This window comes from Leopardus geoffroyi, chromosome A1 (assembly GCF_018350155.1).
Source record: "Leopardus geoffroyi isolate Oge1 chromosome A1, O.geoffroyi_Oge1_pat1.0, whole genome shotgun sequence".
In the NCBI taxonomy this organism is placed as follows: Eukaryota; Metazoa; Chordata; class Mammalia; order Carnivora; family Felidae; genus Leopardus; species Leopardus geoffroyi.
The window spans coordinates 28,854,107-28,875,345 of NC_059326.1; the positions used below are offsets into that span (position 1 = coordinate 28,854,107).

Consider the following 21,239-nt stretch of genomic DNA (forward strand, 5'->3'; position numbering starts at 1 on the left):
AAATTCCTTTTGAGGTTATGCTTTTAGCATTTCCTCGAAGGAACCATCAGAGCTTTCAAAATGAAGTCAGAAATGACCTGATGAGATCTCTATTTTAGAAAACTAACTAAACAAATTGTGGGCTGGCCTGTTGTGAGTCCAGAGGAGGGAGACCAAAAGACTCCTGGCACAACGATGGGCCGCCCTTGAGTAGTGACAGTGAATTGGAGAGGAAGGAGCAGATATGGGAAGCAGGCACTTCAAAGTAAACAAATCCAAAATTAAACTGCCTTTTTTTAAAACTAGGCTTCCCTCCTCCTCCCAGCAAATCCACTTCTCCTCCCCTGTTTCATTTGTCAGTAAATGGCACCACCTTCCACCCTGTGGCCCCAGATAGAAACTGACTCCTCTGTCTCCTCATCTCCACATCCAGACCATCACCAGATCCCATTAGTTCTTTTCCCTAAATAGCTCTTAAATCCATCCATTTCTTCTGCTCCTTAGTTTAAACCACCATCATCTCCTGCCTGGATTTTTTTAAGGCATTTCTGGGCTGCTTTCTTAGGCTTTCATTCTTTCTGTCTGCCAGATCATCCTACAGAGTGGTTTTCCAAAAATCAAAATCTGATCCTATTACTCCTCTACTCTACTTCTACTTTTGGGAAACAGCCCAAACTCTTTTAACTGGCTTCCAAGGCTTTGCCAGAGCTAGACCCTGCCTGCCATTCTTGTTTGATTTCTTACCATTCCCTTCCTCATTCCTGCTCTAGCCTTTGCCCTCTCTCAGACCTGTCCAGCACTCCAGCTCACGATTGCCCTCAAGTCTTTACACATACTCTTCTCTCCATCTGGAACACTCTTCCTCCTCCTCCCCCTCCCCATTACCTCCTTAACTCCTTGACATCCCCACTAAACAATATTATGTGTGGTGGGCCTGCCTGAGCCCTTTGCTAAAATCTTCAGGCATCTCGGATATCCCATAGCATAACACTTATTATAGGTGTACTCGTTATATTTGCTTAATTGTCTTTGTTTCTTACTAGATGGTAAGCTGTGAGTGTGACCATGGGCCATGGCTATTTTATTTACCATCATATCTTGCTCAGCTAGTACATTACCTGTAACGTTATGTGTTAAAATAGTTGACGTATTGGACAAGGGAGGGAGGGAAGATAGGAAATAAGGAAGAAAAGGAGAGAAAGGAGTGAGAAGAAAGAATAAAAACATTTTGCAGGTAGAGACTACACAGGTTGTAGTGACATTGAATGGGGTCATAGGAAAAAGTAGACTAGTCAAAAACGTTCCAAGTTTCATTCATTGAGTAGCAGGGTACATGGTGATACTCTTTTATACTGGGATTAAAAAGAAAAAGGAGTGGGTTTCGGTGGCAGCATAATGAGTCCACTATGAACATCTGGTGCAGAAGTTCAGTTGACAGGGATAAGGGATCTCAGCTGGAGCTTCGGAAAGAGGTTTGAGCCCTATGTGATGACTCCAGTTATGGGAGTGGGTGAGATTGCCCAGGGAGAGTATATGGAGCAAGAAGATAGCTGAGCTAGAAGTTCTGAAGTTCTAAAGACCCTAACATAAAGAAAAAGAGATCCCCGGTGGCAGCTGGGGATTTCATGTCACATCCCACATCTCTGGGACTTGTAAGCCCCTAAAACAGTATGTTGCTCCAGAGCAGTTTGAAAAGCATGGCTGATTAGGTAACTTTGGAGGTGGGCAGGGAGCAGGAACTCCTGGCAGTAGCTTTCCATGATCTGTTTCTATCAGGAGATCCTTTGTATTTCTGACATTACAGTGCGTTTATGATACTTGCTTTCTCTAAATTCTTTGAAGTTAGCAGACTTGATATGTTAACAAACACATTTTACTCCTCTGAATGTATCTATTTAAAATTTTATGTTTGTTAGAACACGCCACTTAAAGCTTACAGAGCTTTGTAGTATATGTGCAAATGTGAAAATATTTTCCTTCTCTTTGTTCCTGTGTTAGACTTGGAACTCTCTGGGGAGAAATCCAGTTAGATATCAAAAAGATTCCTAGAAGATGAAATGATCCATTGTTCTTACGTCAGTGAATTTGTCAGTTTGACAGTCAGCTCTAATAACGTTGAATCTTTTGTAGGTGAAATGTGTAAATTGGATCATTGCAAAACTTGACCAGTTTTTACTAGTCTGGAACTCATCACAGTTTCCAATATTCACTATCTTTATTAACATGATCACAGTTCATATCTTACTGGGATTTTATACCCTTTTCCAGTACTTTCCAAATTCTTTGTATTCATTCATTGGACAAATGTTTATTGAATGCATTATTGTGTCAGGCTCTGTGCTGGGCTCTGGGCAAACCAGCAATAAATAGTCCTGGACCCTGGCCTCAGGACATTTTCAGTTCACAGAGCAGTGGATGAGAGAGACTTTATAAATAAGTTGTCACCCATATAAATCCTACTTATGCTTAAGAAGGAAAAATAAAGGGTAGTGTGGGAGGTGAGGAAGAGCCTAACTTACACTGGGAGATAGGAGAAGCCTTTGTGAAGAAGGGAATTAAGATAATGAGTGTGAATGACTAAGATGGTGAATGATAGAAAAGCTCCCCAAGGAGAAGGATGTGCATGGGCAAGGCCCCTGAGGTAGGAAGAGCTTGGAATCTTTTAAGGACTGAAGGAAGCTGAGTGTGACTAGAACAGTGTTTGGGTGGAGAAGAGTGGACACTGGAGGCCTGGAGGAATGAGTGGAGGCTAGAGCATGTAGGACCTTACAGGCCACAGGAAGAATTTTCACACTTACTCTAAATGCGGTGAGAAGCTACTGAGTGGGGTTGAGCAGAATGACATAATCTAATTTATCTGTTAAGAACATTACTCCAGCTGGCAGTGTGGAAAATACATTCAAAATAGCATGAATGAATGAATAGAATGAACAAATGAATAGAGTGAATGAATGAATGAATATAGGGAGCTCAGTTGTGAGACTATTGCAGGTACATATTCTTGCTGCACAAAGTCTGTGGATGAGCAGTGTTGGTGCCACTTGGAAGCATCTTAGAGATACAGAGTCTCAGACCCCAGCCCAGACCTACCAAATCATTCTGCATCTTGTTAAGATCTGAGAGGTGATTCATTTGCTCATCAAAGCTTGAGAACCACTGTTCTAGACAAGATAAGATATTCCTTTGGTTTAAGATGATTCCAGAGAAATTTGACAGACTTAAGATCTATTTTGGAGATAGAAATGAGAGGAATAGTAATGGATTGAGAGGGAGTCAGAAGTACTGAGGATGACCGAGGTCACTGCCATAAACACCTGGGGACATGTAGATATCATTACTTCATTAGACAAATTAGCTGAGTACCTACTTAGTGTGAGCACCGTTCTAGACACTAGCAATACAGTAGTGTACAAGACAAGCTTCTTGAGCTAACATTTCCAGTCCGGGAGAAAGGTAACACACAAGCAAATAAATTGACGGAATGTTAAATGATGATAAATGCTTTGGAGAAAGATAGGGTTAGCTCTTGATTTTTCCTCCTGAAAAAGGTCTTCCTCCCCTAGTCTTTCCTATCCATTTGCTCAAGGAATTATCTAGAAGTAACCTTTGATCTTTCTTTTCCTTTACCCTCCCTTATCCAGTTCGTGAGCCAGTTTTGTCAGCTTTACTTGCAAAACAAGTTGAATCTGTCTTTCTCCACTTGTACCTCCCTAATCTAAGCCATCACTGTCTCTTGCCTGGATTCTGGAAGTAGCATTCCAACTGGTTCCCAGTTTCCATCCTTACCCCCTCCCTTATAATTCACTCTCCATACCTATGTATTAGTTCATGTCACTTCCCTGCTAAAAAATCTTGTAATGGGGGCTCCTAGGTGGTTCAGTCGGTTGGGCGTCCAACTTTGGCTCAGGTCATGATCTCACAGTTCATGAGTTCAAGCCCCACGTTGGGCCCTGTGCTGACAACTCAGAGCCTGGAGCCTGCTTCGGATTCTGTGTCTCCCTGTCTCTCTGCCCCTTCCCTGCTTATTCTCTCTCGCTCTCTCAAAAATAAATAAATAAATAAATATAAATATAAATAAATATATATATATATATATATATATATATATATATATATATATATATATATAAATGGCTCCCTATCGAATAGAATAAAATCCTACTTCTTCACCTTGACTTGTAAACTTGGTTGGTTAGACCCTACTTACTTTTATTTCTTTATCTTGTATATTCTTCTCTTGCCTACAACACTTGAACACATGGGCTGCTCCTCAGATATCCTAAGCTTATATGTACTTTAGGGGATCAGCTGTAGCAACTCTTCTCCTGGAATGCCCCTTCTGGAATCTTGATAGCACTGGCTCCTCGTCATCTAGATCTCAGCTTAAAGTTACCTGAGGAAAGGTCTTCACTTCTAAATCAATGTCAATAACCACCCAGTTAGTATTACCTCACCCTATCTTAACTGTGTGTAGAGAACATCACTGCTTGATAATTTTCTTTATTTTGTTAGTTGTCTAACTATATGTTGCTGGCTTTCTACCTACTTTTCTAATCTACCTTCCAATCCTTCTGTCTCCACACTTCTGAAATGGGAATTCCAGAAGAGTGGAAACCTTTTCTGTCTCGTTCACTGGTCTCTCTCCTGACATGTGCCAACACTTAGTAAATGTTTGTTTATATGTTGAGTGGATAAACAATCAATTTCCTGGATACCAGTCTCTCCTCTTTCAGTATAGTTTGCATATTATTGCCATATTGTCCTTCTTTAAATATTGATTTCATTCTGTTTCCCTGAACTGAGGGTATACAGTGGATCTCAATTGCTTGCTACTGTGTGTTTCTGTGTGTGCTTCATATCTCTGTCGTATTTATTAATTGGTAGTCATTCCAGCCCTCTTAGTCTCTCTTGCATCTGTCATCTTATGACATATTTAGTGGGCCAAAGAGAAGAGAAAGATTCTAAGGTTATTAGAATCTATGTCATATAAGTTAGCAGTTATTTATCTACACTGGCGACTTGTCTTCTGTGCTCCCTGTGTATGTGTCTTGCCTCCTTTTGAGAACTGTGAGGGACAACTTCTCATATTTTCTTTGCGAATTTGTTTATCTTAGAGGAACTGTCACAGTTCTTGGACTATGAGAATGCTCAATAAATACTCATTTGATTGATTTGAATTTCTATCCTCTGTGCTTGTAGAATGCCTTTCTTTACAAGATATTTGAGCGTGTAGCAGAAATACCAATGCCTGCTTCCTTCTATTGGGGTTCTGCTCTTACTGCTTAGCGCCATGCATATTCCTGATCTGCCTAATGATTTCCTTAGGATGGACTCCTGGCAGTAGGGGAGGAGAAAATTCAAGGCCCCATTTCCCTAAATCAATTTCAAACTGAGAGAAATATAATCCATAATGTTGGGACTAAAAGCATGAGCATCAGAATCAGACAGACCTGGATTTGAATCCTGGCTGTGTGACCACGAACATGTTGCTTGGCTTTTCTGAGACTTGGTGTCTTGATTTGTGAAGTTGGAATAATCAAAATACTTACCTCATAGAGCTGTTATGGTAATTAAATGAAAGAACACAGGTAAATACCTAGCATAGAGCTTGGCAGGGAGGGTATAAGAAATCAGTAAGTGTTATTTATCACTATGACTACATATGACTATGGAATTTAGCTTTTTGACGACTTGTACTCTTCCCACACAACTCACTTGTTAAAAGAGTCACATTCCGTTAATAGAGTATTCCACCTCTAAGAGAAAACTTTAAAATGGGGAACTAGCATGGGAGTGGTTTCCATTTTTAACAGTCTGTCTTTTACAAAAGGATGGCAACAACTCTCAGCATCAATAAGTGGTAAGGTCATGAGGACATTCCTAACAAGAGCGGATATAGTCGAAACTTTTTTTTTTAAGAGAGAAAGAGTGCCTAAGAGCTGAGAAGAAGGGAGGGAGAGAGAGAATCTTAAGCAGGTTCCATGCTCAGCACAGAGCGCCACATGAGGATCCATCTCATGACCCTGAGATCATGATGTGAACTGAAATCAATAATTGGACGCTCAACTGACTGAGCCATCTAGGTGCCCCTAGTTGAGACTTATTAATAAACTTTGGTTATAATTTAGGTTTCGAAGGTTTTAAAGGACTGAAAGGGGGATAAAAGGAGAAAAATAAATGAATGATTAACACCGAAGTATGGTGTTGTATTCATCTGTCTTTAAAAACCATACTTCTGAAGAACCACTGGCAAAATCGTTGTTTTTATACTTAGTTTATTGCCTTTGATGCCATTCTTCAAATTTGAAATAATTAATATTGTACTATAACATCTATATTTAAGTGTAAAACTGTAGAACAGAAAAAACAAGCTGTAGAAGGCTAAAAGTTATTATGAAGTTCCTTTTAAATAAAACGAATGTGTTTAGTGTATTTTATGTAAATTAACCCTAGTGTACTTAGAAGTAACTTTTTTAAAAACCTTTCTGTCAGAAGTTGTACTGTATTTGTTTGCTGTATGTAAACATATATATATATATATATATGTATATATGTATGTTTTCATTAATAATAAGCTGAAACAGTACAACTTTGAGAAAGTACATTTTGGCAAAAGATTCTTCTGGTTTGTTTTACCTCCACAAAAGTCTGTTTTTGTTTAATGCTCCTTGTGTAATTACAGGGTGTAGGAAAGAACAAGATTGTTGACAGATTCCTTCACCTGCTCAACAGACCTCGAGAATACATTCAGCTGCACAGGTAAGAGTGTAAGACCCACAACCTCTTGAGATGTAGTTTAATTATTTATTTTTCTCCCAGTACAATTTAAAAATACTTTTTTAAAAGCCCATTTTATAAGCCAGTTTTATTTCTGTTCCTCCTGTCCTTATCTTTCTCCTCCTTAAAAGGCAATAAAACATGGCAAAATTTATTTTTAAAGTGACTAATGCTTTATAAACATGAATAAATAGATATTTTGTGGACAGAGAGTGATGAACATTACATTCTAGGAGCAGATTTCATCAACATAAAGGCCCTTAAATTGGAATAAAAATATTAGAGGCTAAGCCCATTCACTAACAGGAAGCTAAAATAGCTCACAAGGAGAAACAATATACTATATGATCTCAGGAATGAGATAAGAAACCAAAAATATAGAATAAATTATTAGTCTCCTTGCCTTCCTTATAAACACTTTGTGGATTATTTAGTTTTGTGTGGTCAGAATGCTGGTTCAGGGATAGCTTTTAATCAAATAGATTTTCTTGACATGAATTGTTTTTACCTGTATCAGCCAACCTGCTCTAAATCTTTCTAAAATAAAAGTAAGTAGCAGATCCACCAAAACAGAGACAGAGACAAACAGATGGGGAGAGAGAGAGAAAAAAATAGAGAAATCAAGGAATATACCAAGTAATAAGCAGGTTAAAACTAGATTTAATTGTTATTTTAATCCCAGGAGATAAAACATAATGTGTAGTGGGTGTTAGTTACTCACTTAAGCATCTGACTCTTGATTCATGCTCAGGTCATGATCTCACAATTCATGAGATCAAGTCCCTCATTGGGCTCTGCACTGACAGTGTGGAGCCTGCTTGGAATTCTCTTTCTCCTTCTCTCTTTGCCCCTTCCCCACTCACACTCTCACTCTCTCAAAATAAATAAACATTTAAAAATATGTATGTATTGTGTAGTGGAAAAAACTGGACTGAGTTGCAAGAATTAGTTTCTCATTTGAGTCCTTCCATTAAATAATATGTTCTTGGGAGAAAAATGTAAGAAAAAAGAAAGCAGAATTAATGAGTCATGAAAGAAAGAGAAGAGAACCAAAGTAAAGCTGAGAGATAATAAAAAACAAAAAACAAAATCTCCCTCTTGGGATTTATACCTCTGGCTATTATGGAGATGGAGTAAGTGGTACCAGATTAGTCCTACCATAGTAAAGAATTATAAAACTGCACAAGACTCACGAATACTGGGAAACTTACAACTACCTGGGATCTGTGAGCTAAACAAGTACCAGAGGTCCCACATGATTAGGAGCCTCCATTAAACACTCCTGGCATTCGGAAGATATTCTATAGAGTGTGTGCTTTAGAAGTAGAACCAGTCTATCTGTAAAATAAAAGCTGCTTTATGCTCATCCTTAATAAGTTTAACTGAGCGTTATATGGAAACCAATTTGACAATAAATTTCATATTAAAAAATAAAATAAATAAATAAAAACGAAAAAAAAAGCCTTGAGAAATCAAGGATGCTTGCTATTTAGCAGTATTTTTGGACGTTTTTCTCATGCACAATGACTTTAAAAATTAAAGGGATGGATGTTAGGGGGGAAATGTCTTTAAAAGATCCGTCTAATTCACAAGTACATTAACTGCCTAGCCAAACAAACTTCACATGAAATGAAGGAAGACTGTAAAATCCATTCAACAATATGTAGCATCCATAATGTCAAGCATTCAATAGAAAATTACTAGACATACAAAGAAGCAGGAAAATTGATCAGTAGAAATAAAACCCAAATGACAGATGGTGGAATTAGCAGACAAGGACTATAAAACAATTGCCATAAATATATTCAGGCATTTAAAGGAGAAAAAATGAGTATAATGAGGGAATAATTAGGAATTCTCAATATAGAAATGGCAACTCTAAAAAAAGCAGTCTCACATATGAGCAATCGGAGTCTCAAAAGAAAGGAGAAAGAATGAGTCAGAACAATATTTGAAGACATAATGGTGGAAAAATTCCCAAATTTGATGGAAAGCATAAAATCACCAATCCAGGAAACTCAGTGACTTTCAAGTAGGATAAACAGGAGACCTCAACAAAGTACACTATATTTAAATTGTTGAAAATTGGAAGACAAAAATCTTTAAAACTGCCAGAGAGGAAAAAAGACATATTACAGGGGAAAAAACATATTACAGAAGGAAAATGATAAAAATGACTGCTGATTTTTTATATGTAGTAAATACAAACCACAATTCAGTGAAATGATTATTTTCAAAGTGCCAAAAGAAGAAAAAAAAGTGAGAAGTGAGTGTCAAATAGTGTGTTTGGAAAAAAAAATCTTTAAAAATAGATATTTTCAGATAAACAAGAGCTGAGGGTATTTTTTCAACAGCAGACCTGCATAATATAAATAAATTATAGCGCAGCATTTTCCATGAACATAGATACAAAAATCTGTAAAGAGTATTAAAAAATCAACTTCCAGAATATATAAAAAGGATAATACATCGTAATCAAGTGAGTTTTATCCCAGGATTGTAAGGTTGACTTAACATTTGAAAATCAAACAATGTGACTCATTCAATCTATAGCATAAGGGAAAAGCTATGTGATCATCTCAATCATTGCAAAAAAAAAAAAAAAAAAAAAAGTATTTGGTAAGATTTAATACCCATTCATGATAAAATGTTGTAACACATTACAAATAGCAGGAAACTTCCTCAACTTGAGAAGAGACATTTATGAAAAACCTGCAGCTAACTTATATTTAATGGTGAAAAGCTAAATGCTCTCTTTCTATAATGGGGGAAAAAGCAGAGATATTCACTATTCAGCATTATGCTGCAGGCCCTAGTCAGTGCAATAACACAAGAAAAAACTAAAGCTAAAATACATATTTAAATGAAAGAAGTAAATTGTCTTTATTTAAAGATGACATGATTGTATATATAGAAAATTCTAGGAAATCTACAAAAAAAAAAGCCATCAGAATAAGCGAATTGAGAAAGATCACAGGATTCCAGGTCAATGTGGAGCATCAGTTTTATTTTTATATAATAGCAATGGACAAAGAAAAGTAATTTTTAAATATTATTTACAATAGGATAAAAACATAAAATACATAGGAATAAATTTAACAAAATATGTGCAAATTTTAATTTGCTGATTTTAATAGGGCATAGCAAGGCCATCTCAATCCCTTAACTTGCATAGGTCACCTGCATAGTTTTGGAAAATTTCTAGCCTATTCCTTCATCTTCTCATGGTTCTTCTTTCTATGAATAATAACTTATATAAACCTAGGAATTTCAACTCACCTTTTTTAGGAATTTACTATGTCAAGATTATAGAACTATGTGTTTTAGGGGATTTAGAAAGGAATAGGAAACATGATTTCTATCTTTAAAGAGCTATCATACTGTCCTTGTTTATAGTTATTTCAATATTTTATGTTCCCCTGAATCTGAAGAACTACCTTTTCCCCTCATCTTTAAGCTTTAAAACAAGTTTTTCTTCCTACATGGACAAAGTTTGAAGAAAATAATGAAAGAATCAAAGTTTGACTAGTTTGCTAGTTCTCACCTGAATAACTTTTGTTTATAACATTACAGTTCTAGTTTTTGAGCCTTAAAGCACATGGCAAAACCCATATTTTATATTTTTAAGGATGATAGAGTGAGCATTGCAGTTGTTCATTCTTAGAATTTGTGCTATTTTATTCTGGTTGCATTGTGTTTAGTTTCTACTGTTTAGTGGTGCTCTTAAAAATATGTAATTACTTGGAAGTTTTAATTAGTGTATATTCCCATGCCACTTAAGCATACAATGTCAATTTGAGCAAAAACATATGAATTTAAATTTTAGATTTTAAAATAAGCAGAAAGCCAACTTATTTTAAAGATGACATCAAAGATTGAAATTGGCTCACAAATTTATGCCCCAGAAATAAGGAAGTCACTTTATGTGAGAGTCCCTTTGTATGATGGGACAGTTTTTCCATTTCTATATATTGGACACCAAAATACTTTAAAAGAAATAGGCTGTGTTAGGCTGAATTATATCAATTAATTTTGATTGTGAATTATGGAGGTTACTTAGCACAATCAGTAAAAAAGAAGACAAAGAAATAAAACAGGTACTTAGTAATTATTCCTGGGTGTATGTCATCATCACACTGATTGTAAACAGGCCTTTGTTTATTATTCATTATCTTCAATAGTTCTAAGAGGTTTTGATAAATCTTATTTTTCTAGGAATTATTCATTGTCTTCTAATTATTGGTATAAAGTTGTTATAATATCATCTTATGATATTTTAATGTCCTTAGGCTCAGCAATGATATCTTCATTTTTATACCTGGTATCGGTTACTTGCCTTCTCTTTCTTTTATTTGTGATCAGTTTTTCCAGGAGGTTGTCAATATTATTGGTCTGTTCAAGCAACCAACTTCTGGTATTGTTGAACCTCTTTTGTGTGTTTCTTTTCTAGTCAGTATTTTCTGATTTTATCTTGATTATACCCTTCCTTTTATTTCCTTTGGATTTAATCTGCTTTTCTGTTTTAAACTCTTTTATATGAATGTTGAAGTAATTGATTTTTTACCTTTTATTTATATATGTTTGAGGACATCTATCTTTGGGTCTCCCTTTGGCTCTCAGTTCTTTCATCTCTGATTAAGAAAGGTAGACAAGGTAATTTGTAGCATCTTTTAGCTCCATATTCCAAAATCTTTGAATAAGCAAGAAGAAGATGGTATTCAAGGTACTTGAGAAAGTTGGGAAGATTAGCGGTGCCTGGGTGGCTCAGTCAGTTAGGCGTCTGGCTTCGGCTCAGGTCATGATCTCACAGTTCATGAGTTCAAGCCCCATGTTGGGCTCTGTGCTGACAGCTCAGAGCCTGGAGACTGCTTCAAATTCTGTGTCTTCCTCTCTCTCTGCCCCTGCCCTGCTCATTGTCCCTCTCTCTCTCTCAAAAATAAATAAGTCATTTTTTAAAAAGTTCGGAAGATTAGAGAGAGATACCACATGCATTTTCTGCCTACAATACATTTTATACCTACTTTTTGTCTTAAGATAACAAATGATCCATTAATAGTAAAGAATTGTATTCTGCTTATTTGTGTTCTGTGGTAATTTTGACATTGACCACATAAATGTATAGATGTGTTATCTATGAAAAAACTTTCTATGTTAAAAATGTAATAAAAATTTCAAAGCCTAATATTTGTATAATTTTTGTTGATAGCACCCATTGCTACATTACTGACTGGTGATTTTTTATAAATAAAATATCTACTCACTGTAACAGGGACTCAGGTATCTCTATTTGGCAATATTCGATACTGAATTTGTTATATAAAGTTGGAAGTAAAAACTCTTCATTTCTATTTAAAATATGTAATATTAATGGATTTTTATTAATTAAATTTGACATTCTCACAAAGTTCAATGTGGGGAGTTTTTTCATTATACACAGCTTTGGGGCTATATTTGACATAAAATTTAAAGTCATAAAATTGCTTTAAGAGAAACATATGTTTTAAAAGACCTAAAAATAGCAATCAAAAAAATATCCTGGACTTCTCTGATCTACGGGTGACCTACATAACATCTTTACTTTGTTTATTTTAGATTCCTTTTAATGGATTTGTGCTATTACCATCTAAATAATCAGTCACATTCAATTTAGTTTATAGATGCCATTCCAACAAAATTAGTTATGGGCCACTCAAAACATAATCTTGATAAACAAAACCATCACCAAACATACATGACTAAAACCTACAAACCATGTATTTTTTAACTATTACCATCTTATGTTTTAATGATCAGATCCCATAAAATGAGGAAGCTTGGCAATTTAATTCATGTCTTTAGTTAAAATCAGGATGTTGTCCTGAGTATGATTTAGGTAAGTTAAAAGATTAATGGATGTAATTACTTTTATGGTGCGTATTGCAAATAGAAGAGACTACATGGCTCATATTTGTGAAGTACATCTGTTTCCTTGTTTTTCCACAATGTCATGTTACTTTGATGTTCAAGAGGACACTTGATATGTCACCTTTTGCAGCTCTACTTCCTCTGTGGATAAAAGTACACTTCTATATTAAGAATTACCTTAAGGCTTTGAAATACTTATTTTACCAGGTTTTTTTTTTTTCATTTGCTAACTTTCATATATGAAGATGATGGCACAGGTCATCATTAGCATGACCTATATGCTCTTGGTTATTTTTTTTAATAGTGATGCCCATTGTAAATATAGAGTTCCCAGGTTCTCTGTATAGTTCAAACTTTCTCTTTAGTGGGATCTTCCTCATGTATGCTCACCTTATTTCAGACTGGACCATTCTATGTCCTACTCACAAGTTTTGAACTTGTATCCATGCCTGTCTTTATTTTGTCATCGAAAATGCACTGTGTTTCTCATGGGGCGCCTGGGTGGCTCAGTCAGTTAAGTGTCTGACTTTGGCTCAGGTCATGATCTCACAGTTATGAGTTCGAGCCCCACATCAGGCTCTGTGCTGACAGCTGAGAGCCTGGAGCCTGCTTTGGATTCTGTGTCTCCCTCTCTCTCTGCCCCTCCCTTGCTCACACTCTGTCTCTCTGTCTTTTTCTCTCTCTCTCTCCCAAAAATAAATAAATATTTTAAAATTTTTTGATAAAATAAGTAAAGTGCACTGTGTTTCTCTCCTAATCCTTCAGATTGGGCCCAGTTTTACTTCTACATGGAATCTTTTCTGATTTGTCATTCTGGGTGTAACCATCCCTTCCTTTGAAACTCCATAGTATGGACTAAATGTGTACCATTGTGAAAGAAAGAACGTGAGTTTCAGAGATCAAGTCCTATCTTTACCATTAACTTTTTGGTGGCCTTGAACTTCTTGAGTCCTATTTTCCTTACTTATCAAATTTAAATAATAATATTTCAATATTATTATTACGGATAATATTCAATAAGATTATTATGGATGGTTGTGAAAATTAAAGGAGAGAATGTATGGAAAGGAGCGTTCACATGTCTGACGTATTTTAGGCACTTAAATATGTAGGCAAGCTAATAAATATTAGTTTCTTGCTACATGCCCCACTTATTTTTTTATCTCACTCTGATTTGCATTATAGTTAATTTCTATATCTCATTTCCATCCATTCCACTTTCCCCAGTCAAGCCTCCCCATCTAAATAGGGAATTTTTTGAGGGCAGGAGTCTGGTTTATTCATTAGATATTAATTCATTTATCTAACTTGTATTTATTAGATTCTTACTGCTTGTCAGTGGCTGTCTTAGCACTGATGCCCTATAGATGATGATACTGATCTTGACCTAAAGGAGCTTGCTTGCTTGTCAGTGGGTGAGACTACAACATTTGCCATACAGTGTTGAATATAAGCTATGAAAAAGGCACTTGCAGGTTCTGTGGGAACCTTGAAGAGAGGTGCCCAACAGTCTGTGTACCCGTGTGTGATATGGGAAGGTGTCTGGAGAAGGTGGCACTCAAACTGAGTGTGAAGGGAGAAGTAGGAGTTTTGTAAGTGTAGAGCAGAGCATGGGACATCATGGTTATTAAAAACATACTATCTAAAAGCCAGGAGGTGAGAGAGGCAGCGTGGTATGGCATGGGTTGTATGTGCATAGATGCAAGAGTTGTTGCCAAGAGGAAGATACGGACAGCATAATTGAACATGTAAGACTTATCCTCAGGCTGAAGAAAACTGAATATGACAGTATAAATTTGGAAATTCACAAAGTCCCAGAGGGAAAATAGATGTATCGACAGAAAATAGAAGAACCGAAAGCTTTTCTAAGTCTCATAGAAAAAAATATTTTTGAGCCATCAAGCCATCCTTAGCACTGATAAGAGCATTAGAGAATTGGAGGCACGCCACATGTCAGCTGCTACGCAAAACCCTCTGAGACTCCTGTCTCACCCTACCCATTATGAATTTGAAAAAGCTATTTTAGAAGCTGCTATTTTATCAGCAGTTGGACAGTAGTTCTCCCACTAAGAATGCCTTCTGCTGCCTCTTTTTCACTAAAGGATTTATGTCAGTCCCTCCAACCTTTCCATGTAGATCTTTAGGCTTGTAATAATTTTTTACTCTTTTCCGGATGATCTTCAAATCCACTTATATTTCCATATTATTTTGGTTTCTTTATTTAACAAATATGTACATAGCAGCTACTCTGTACTGAGCATTGCTGTAAACTCTTTTCAGATTGTAACTCATTTCTGCCCACTGCAACTCTACAAGATCAGTACTATTCCCATCTCTGTTTTGCCAGTGAGGACACCGAGGCACAGAGAAGTGAAATAACTTGGCTGAGGTTACAGAACGGGCTTCTTACAATCTGGGGTCAGCCATGTGTTCTAATCACTGCACCGTGTTGCTTCTTGACTTTGTTGTGCTAATCAAATAGTATTTTAGTGATGATAGTGTTTTAGTAAATTCCTTACTAAAGTACCAGCCATGTGGAAAACTGTCATACAAGTCTTACTTTCTAGCCTTACTTTCTTACTTTCTAATCCATGTATAGACTAGCTTGATTTTTTTAATTCTACCATCCTATTTCTAATCCTTGCTCAACTTGACCCCAAGTTCTTTCCTTTGGCCAGTTTTCCATATTTTTCCATTTTTTCAATAGTAATCTCTTAATGAAATTTCTTTTTCTGTTTTCTTGACCACTTTTCCAGATTATTAAACTGACTTTGCCTCCTCATCACACCTCCCCTGGGGTGTATCATCAACCATCACCCAGGTAATTCATAAAAACATTAACCAAGTTAATTCTCGTGGCCTTTTACGTGATGTCCCTCCTGGGCCGACACTGCTTCTGACCTCTCGTGCTCCTGCCGCAGGTTGAGGGTTAGAGAGGTGGCTGAGTCAAAGCTGCACACACACCCCTGAAACTAGGAGAATCAGCGACCAGCATGCTCTAGGCTATTTTGGAAGAGAAGACTGGAAAGAAGGAGGAGCTTTCATTTCTACTTCCTAACTCCCAAGCTAAATAAGCTTGAGAACCACCAGTGCCTTGTGCATTTTTTCTTAGTTCTGTTCCATCCCTTTCCATTAGCGAAGAGCTACATTCCTTTCAAGTGTTATGTACTTTTTTTAGATTGAGAAAAACTTTAAAAATCCAAAAAATGTAAATAGAACTATGTAACACCTACCCAAACTTACCCCTGAGATTTAACAACTGTTAATATTTTTCTCAAATTTGATTCTACTCTTCCTTTTACAGAAATAAAACACTGTGATTAGAGCTAAAGTCCCCTTCAGCCACCACCCCAATCCTATCTCCCCTTCTTCAAGTCAATCACTAATGTCAATTTAGTCTATAACCTTCCAACCCTTTGTGGGTGTTTTTCTTTTAACTTATAAAAGACATTTTTTGTTAAGAGAATTATTATCTCACACTGACTTCCATTATAGAATTAGTGATACTCTGATGGGAGAGAGATCAAAAAAAGTTTCAGTCCTTAGCTGTAATAAAAATCAACTCAAACTTACAGTTGTTTCAATATCAGATTCTCTGAACATGCTTACTGTCACATCCCAACCATTTAATCTGCTCTTCTCTCTTTGGGCCTCTCCAGCTAGCATCAGTGGCTGGTTTCTCACAGCACCCTGAGAAGCAGGGAGAGTGAAGAAGTATCTTGAGCTGGTACCTTATACTTCTCACCAGTCTTTTTACTTATTAAAATCTAAAATGCTTCATAAAGCGCGGCTCCTTATAAGGAAGGCAGGTATTGCTGTGGCCAGACACTCCAGATGACGCCAACAGTGACAACATGAGCAGACGGGGCTGGCATGACATGTTTAGATTAAGTAAGCCGATTTGTGTCTCACTGGGATTGCTCACTTCACAGCAAATTAAGTAATTTCTATTAACTGAGATGTAGCTATAATATTTCATACGGGAAGAACGAAGAACATCGCTAGAAAAATCTAAGAATTGTTGTTTGCATTTTTACATCATTCATGCCTTCAGGCCATCAACAAATATCTAGGCTAGGTATTCTAGAACCAGAGCCAGAGATGGAAATGTTTGTGTAAGTAATTTTAGAGGGAGAGCTTTGAGGTAAAACTTGCAGGGAGGCCAAGGAGTTAGGATACAGCTGTGGAAAAGAGAGGTTTTAGGCCATCTGGCCTCAGCCAGAGAGCTCTGGAGCATAAATGGCACTGCTCAGCTATCCCATTTGGAAGCAAGATGGGCCAGCCTTTTTTGCCCCCGTATCAGTAAGTCATTGGTTACAGGCTGTCCCCTAGGGGAGGTTAAGGGGGACCCTCTAACTCCCAGGCATTTCTGGGCAGAGTAGCTCCCCAGTGGTGGAGGGCAGTTCTTTGGAGAAGGGTGCAGCTATGAGTTGTCAGAAGTCATGCTGCAGTACCCGGGGGCCAGGTGTATTTGGTGGTAAAGGAGATCTGTGCAGGGTGCCAATGGCATATACTGTAAGGAACCTTTACTGAGGGACAGCACAGTCCATAGCACTGTTCTAGGCCTTGAGAAATACAGCATTGAACAAGACAGCTGAGGTCATTTCTGTCATGAAGCTTTCTAGTGGTAATGAGGAAATATGCAGTAAATAACACAATAAACAGGGAAGTATCAATGCTGTGAAGGAAATTATGTGAAAATGTTTTAAAGGCTGATGTGATAAGGAGTGAATGGGTAAGCTTGGCAGCAATGACCATCTTCATAATTGTGGTGGAATTTGCAATAAGACATTCCAGCATGTCAGTAGCTTTGTCTGTTCTAGAGATTCAGTGGATGAATTGACCCAGTGTAAGATGAATCCATAAAAGATTGCAGATGACCGTGAGCTGTGAGAACATGGGCTAGTGATAGGTTGGAATAACACTCCAGCCAACAGCCTGAGGTCCCAGGCCTAGCTAGGGTCTGACCCAGGGTGATAGGATTAGATGAAATAGGGTACCAGGGATACTGATACCAAGGGGAGTATTGGTGTGATAATCAGAAAATGGAGAGAACAGAGGCAGAAGTATATGCAACTTGTTATAAATACCCAAATATCAGATTTATAACCTCTATGGGCAATACCAATGAGTCATGTGCCTTATCCCCTGATTAGAATAGGAAGTCAGGAACTGAGCAGGGCTGAGCCTATAGCCAAGTGAAACTGAATAAAGCAAGGGACAGGACTACAAGCTTTGCACTCCGTACCAACAAAGGTGTCTTCTGTATTATATACACACACGCATTCTGAATGTGAGGGTTTTGTTTTATTTTTAACCAACCTTCAGGGGCAGTTGCATATAATTGGATATCATTTTCCACCGAGGACTTCAGTTCTGCTGCTGCATCACTGGAACTAGTAGCACTTTTTACCGGTTTCTGCTCATAACTGGTTAAGTGGCAATAATGCTACAGTCCAGGCTATGAGTATGTTTTCAGATACGGTGTTTAGGAATGCCTTGTGTCAAAAGTCAGAAACCATTTATTATACAACTGGGCTAAAATAAAATGGAAGCCTCACATTTTTGAAGGAAAGCATGAGTTTGGGTAACTTCTTTGAGCCCAAAGTTTATCAGAGAGTTATTATAAGGATTAAATGATGTATGTCACATGTAACTAGGACAGTGCCTGGTATGTGGTAAGGAGCCAGTTAAAATTAAACCTCCTGTCTATAAGTCTGTATCATCTTCTATCCATATATAGGTGAGAGCCACATCTTCTGCCCCTTCTTCTATTCTTAGCTTTAGATCTGCATTTTTCTTTTACAAATATCCACGTAAGTATCTCTGGGGCATTTCAAATCCAAAATATCCATCTCTTCTTACCAACTCTTCTTTTTCAATGTTCTCCAGCCCCCTTTCTAGACCTGGTTCATGGCAGGAGTCAGTAATGCAGTGTTAATTATGGAATTGGTGAAGGAAAGAATAGATGTTTCCTCTCTGTGCTTACAGAGCCCTGTATCCAGTCACCTGGCCTGTAAGCCCTGTACCTTTTGTCTTTCCCTACTCTTCACCTTGACAGTCATTCATTATGAAATCATGTCTTCATTTTTTAAGGTCTCCTAGATATCTTCCTCTTTTCCTTTCCCACAGCCACAGGCCTTGCCTGGACTATTACATTCGTTTATTTTCCTGCACTCCAGAGTTGTAAACAAGTCCTTTCAATTCCATCCTTCTAATAGATATAGTATCTCCTTCCCTCCTTCTCTGGGCCATAATTCCATTACTCTTCTCTTGCTTAGATTATTGTGGTAGTCTCCTGGCTAAGAACTCAGCCTCCAGTCTATCTTTCTTATGTTTCCCGTTGTTCCAGCCAATGAAGTTGATAATTTATTGTCCTGCTCAGAACCCTCTAATGACTCCCATCGCCAACATCATCCAGTCTGTACTCCTTAGTTTGAGCCTCATCTGCTTCACTGGTCTTACTTCCAGCCTTTTTCTCCCACATACTTATGCTTAAGCCAAATGAACTGCTTATGATTCCTGAGTATCATGTGCAGCTCTTATAGCCTGGAGTGCCTTTCTCATCAACTCTGCCTGGGAAAGTCTTACTTAACCTACTTTTAACTAAGCTAGCCCTCGCTTAATGGACAGTGGTTTTAAAGACTCTTGAAAAAGAACTCCAGTTTGAAAATAGTATTAACAATATAAGCATAAATGAAATGAAACCGACAGAGAATTATGTAAGTAAAACCATCAGATGGTGCATCTGATTTGATTGAAAAGAGAAAAGACTCTGGAATAAGGTTACAGAGGACACCACACATGAATAATATTTTCTTCATAATGATTCAAAACAAAACATTGCTGCAGAGAAGTTGAAAGTGGACTTACACCAAGTCCTACAGGATGGCACCAGCCTGATACCATATTTAAAACCAAGACTTTTAAAATAAAGCCATGGGGCACTCTGGTGGCTCAGTCAGTTAAGCATCCACTCTTGGTTTCAGCTCAGATCATGATCTTGAGGTTTGTGAGTTCAAGCCCCATGTCAGACTCCGTGCTGACTGTGCAGAGCCTGCTTGAGATTCTCTTTCTCCCTCGCTCTGTGTCCCTTCCCCACTCGCTCTCTCTGTTTCTCTCTCAAAAATAAATAAGCTTAAATTAAAAAAAAGTAAACTAAAGCCAGAATTATTTCAATGTCTTGTTATGAGATAAGAACTAACAATGAAAATCTTTTATACTACAGTCTCACTTAAAATTTTATTGTAAAGTATTTCAAAGATCTGCCAAACCTACACATTTGTCTCTTACAAAGTCAAGAGGTCAGTTTGTTGATGTGTGTTAAACGACTGTCAGAGAGATGCCCCATAAGCAAATATTTTAAAAATGAAAAAAAAAAAAACATTTAATTTGGTCCTTCAAGGTAAAGGTCATGCTCTAACAGTAAAGTAGAAAATAATTACTTTTAAAAATCTCTGGAGAGAGCATTTTTTTTTTTTAATTTTTTTTTTCAGCGTTTATTTATTTTTGGGACAGAGAGAGACAGAGCATGAACGGGGGAGGGGCAGAGAGAGAGGGAGACACAGAATCGGAAACAGGCTCCAGGCTCTGAGCCATCAGCCCAGAGCCTGACGCGGGGCTCGAACTCACGGACCGCGAGATTGTGACCTGGCTGAAGTCGGACGCTTAACCGACTGCACCACCCAGGCGCCCCTGGAGAGAGCATTTTAAAATCAGATGTTTATAAGTGTTTCAGTTGCTAGGCTTTTTTGTTGCTGAAAATAATACATATCACCCTGTGATATTGTGATATAATAAGAAAAATATATTTCATCTTCATTCTCATTTCTGCCACAAGAGCTTCTAAAACCCCTGTAATTTCCTGAGAAATAAGGGTATCTTTCTGTTATGACACTGATCTTCTTTCTCAATTCTAAAACCCTTGTAATCTCTGGAGTGAGAAGACTCTTTTTGTATGCAAATAAGGTAACTCTTGGGGCCCTGGATAGCTTCAGACTGCTCCCCCATTTCCTCAGGAAACCATGTGATTGGAGGGTTGAAACTTTCAGCCCTGCTCCCTAGCTCTGGGGAGAGGAAAGGAGGGGTACTGAAGATTAAGTTAATCGCCAATGGCCCATGATTTAATCAATTGTGTCCACTTAATGGAACCTCTGTAAAAATCCCAAACAGTGGGGTTTGCAGGGCTTCTGGGTTAGCGAATACGCTGAAGTACTGGGAGGGTGCTGTGACCAGAGAGGACATTGGTCCTCTCAATGCACAGCCCCTCTCACCCCATTACTTGCCTTCTGTATCTCTTCCTTTTGGCTGTTCCTAACTTGTAGCCTTTGTAGTAAATCAGGAGTAGTACGTAAAGTGCCTTCCTGCGTTCTGTGAGCTGTTCTAGCAAATTATGGATCCCGAGGAGGGGATCGTGGAAACCCCTGACTCAGAGCCAGTCTGTCAAAAGTAGGGGAGGCCTGAGACTTGGAATTGGTGAGTGAAGTGGGGACAGTCTTGTGAAACAGAGCACTTACCCACTGGGATCTGTGCTAGCTCCACCGTGTAGTTAGTGTCAGAATTGAATTACCTTGTAGACA

At 37.7% G+C, this 21,239-nt stretch overlaps 1 protein-coding gene across 1 annotated transcript in view; it reads left to right on the forward strand.

The window, feature by feature from the left end:
• The window catches only part of VWA8 (von Willebrand factor A domain containing 8), a 366,738-nt gene that overhangs the window by 182,620 nt on the left and 162,879 nt on the right, over window positions 1–21,239 (forward strand). The window contains exon 21 of the mRNA XM_045477746.1: window positions 6,662–6,738. Within this exon, the coding sequence (XP_045333702.1) occupies window positions 6,662–6,738 (77 nt within the window). The remainder of the gene's footprint in view (window positions 1–6,661; window positions 6,739–21,239) is intronic.